This window comes from Octopus bimaculoides, chromosome 2 (assembly GCF_046866305.1).
Source record: "Octopus bimaculoides isolate indiv1 chromosome 2, ASM4686630v1, whole genome shotgun sequence".
Lineage (NCBI taxonomy): Eukaryota > Metazoa > Mollusca > Cephalopoda > Octopoda > Octopodidae > Octopus > Octopus bimaculoides.
Window position 1 is genome coordinate 165,004,860 of NC_142929.1, and position 2,500 is coordinate 165,007,359.

The 2,500-nt window shown below is 35.2% G+C and overlaps 1 protein-coding gene across 1 annotated transcript in view; it reads right to left on the reverse strand.

The window, feature by feature from the left end:
* LOC149137283 (uncharacterized) overlaps nt 1–2,470 on the reverse strand; it is an 18,101-nt gene extending 15,631 nt beyond the window's left edge. Inside the window, exons 1-2 of the mRNA XM_089348043.1 lie at nt 2,217–2,470; nt 1,638–1,725 (exon numbers count right to left, since the gene is read on the reverse strand). Coding sequence (XP_089204169.1) covers nt 1,638–1,725; nt 2,217–2,346 — 218 coding nt within the window. The 5' untranslated portion in view covers nt 2,347–2,470. The remainder of the gene's footprint in view (nt 1–1,637; nt 1,726–2,216) is intronic.
* Nucleotides 2,471–2,500: the final 30 nt, after the last annotated feature.

The following is a 2,500-nucleotide window of genomic DNA, read 5'->3' on the forward strand; positions in this document are numbered from 1 at the left end:
ATAGAGGTCAATAATTCTCTTATATTCTTATTCCGTCTAAAGGCTTCAATGGGCGGCTGAGGAAATATCTGTTTGAAACGAGGATATTTTTTCGCCACAAGCTGGTAACTTTCATGCAACACTTTTGAAATGCCAGCGAAATGTCGGTGCCAGCTAATCACTAAAGGAATTCTATCATCTATTGTATTGTGTTTGCTAAAATTATGCGTGGAGGTTTGACTATATTTGCTAATCTTAGCTATTTCATTTGCTATTTCCTTTAATCATGATTCACTGTAACCGTGTTTGACATAATGACATACAAAAGCATTTGCATGTTTCCAGTAATCCCCTATGTCAGTACAAATCCGTTTTATCCTCAAAAATTGGGATTTCGGATTTGACCAAATAAGATGATGTGGATGATCAGAGCGGCGGTGGAGATAAATGTGGGATGACATGGGCTTGCAAAATAACTCTGTCACTATTCTGCCTCCAGAAAACTTGACTTTTGTGTCCAAAAATTCAACGCTAGTTTTTGAAAAACTAGACGTAAATTTTATGTTGGACTTAAAGCCATAGTTTCTAGCATAACAGTCACAGAAATGCAGGAAGTCCATTAAACTATCCTGTGATCCTTCCCAGACAAAAAATACGTCGTCAATGAACCGTAACCAGAGTATTGGTTCATGACCATGAAAGGATTTGAATGTTTTCAGTAACTGCGTCTTGAATTTCGTCATAAAGACATTAGCGAAATTAACTGCCATTGGGGTACCCATGGCGCAACCCTTCGTCTGGTGGTAAAATCTTTGTCTAAACTTCATTGTGTTACTTTCTAACACAAACCTCAATAATCTACAGAGTAAATTTGATGGAATACTTTTGTTTGAAAGTACGCAAAACAATCAAGTTCCTATATTCGGGATACTTTTGATTTTGTAAAATAGAGAAAAGAAATGAGAACTGTTTTTTTGGTAACCATGGATGTTTCTTCGTTATATCCCAATATTGACCACAATGAAGAGGTAGAAGCATGCATGGATGCCTTTGAAAAGCGGTCAAACATGGGTTGAACAGTTTGAATAGGCCTGGCAAGCTGAGGGGCTGCCATAAACTCCAATCTGATTTGGCATGGTTTCTATGGCTGAAAGTCCTTCCTAATGCTAACCACTTCTGTGATGGTAATGGGTGCTTTTACATGCCACTGGTACGGGTACCAGTTATGTGACACTGGCATTGGCCACATTGCCTCCATGAAACTCAACACTCAAATGGTGCTTTTTACATGCCATTGGCATGGGTGCCAGTTATGTAACATTGGCATCAGCCACATTGCCTCTGTGAGGTCCAATGCTCAAATGGTGCCTTTTATGTGCTAGTTACATGATGCCAGCATCAGCCACGACTATGATTTCACTTGGCTTGACGGGTCTTCTCAAGCACAGCATATTGCCAAAGGACTCAGTCACTAGTCATTGTCCCTGTGAGGCCCAATAATCGAAGATCATGCACCTCGTCCCATGTCTTCCTGGATCTACCTCTACCATGAGTTTCCTCCACAGTCAGAGATCAGTATATATATATATATATATATATATATATATATATATATGTATATATGTGCAAATGTATGAGTATCTGTGTAATTTTCTTACCATTTTCCTTGGTCTCCCTGTAAAATTATTACATCATCTGCCTTTTTAGATACAAAATCACAGTTTTGAAGTATGTCTTGTAATATCACTGAAAATGGGATGTTATCAAATTTATATTAAAATAACAAAAGTAATAGAATTTATTTAAGAATTTGTTTATTTATTTAAATCAAGGGAAAGTTTTGAATTTTCTGTTTTAGTTGTTGTTGTTGGTGTGCTATGTGTGCCTTGTCTGTATGTATCTGTTGTATGCAAATATGCGTCTGTTTCTTGTATGCACATTTTTCACCATTGTGTGCTCATATTATTTTCTTGTTTGTCTTTCATCAAAGGACGGAATTTTCTTCGCGTGTTGATATAATAAGGAGCAAAATTCTTTTGTTTTGAACATTTCATGACCAAAAAGATGTATTGAACTGGATAAGAATAGATGTTTAAAAGTACATTAATCTAAACATTTCATTGTCACAATGTACCATTTTTGCTATAAATAGTGGAACACAAACAGACTCTTTTGTATTTTTGTTTTGAGATAGAATATAAAATAGATTGTTTAAAAAGGGAAAAATGTTCACTCACCACTCTTCAGTTTTCTAAATAATTTTGACTTCTTTCGAAACCAAGGAAGGAGTTTATTGATTTCTGATTCTGTACATTGGTTTGTGGGTTTTGAAATGGTTTTGATAATTCTATCATAGATCTGAGGCATTGCTGAATTGTTTTGTTACCAACTGATTAACTTAGTAAATAAAATTCACCATTATCATCATAATTATCATTATTCTCTTGAGTGACAATACAATTTTCAATATTATTGTCACCTTTATTTACACCTGGAATAATTTCAAAATGTATGAATTTTA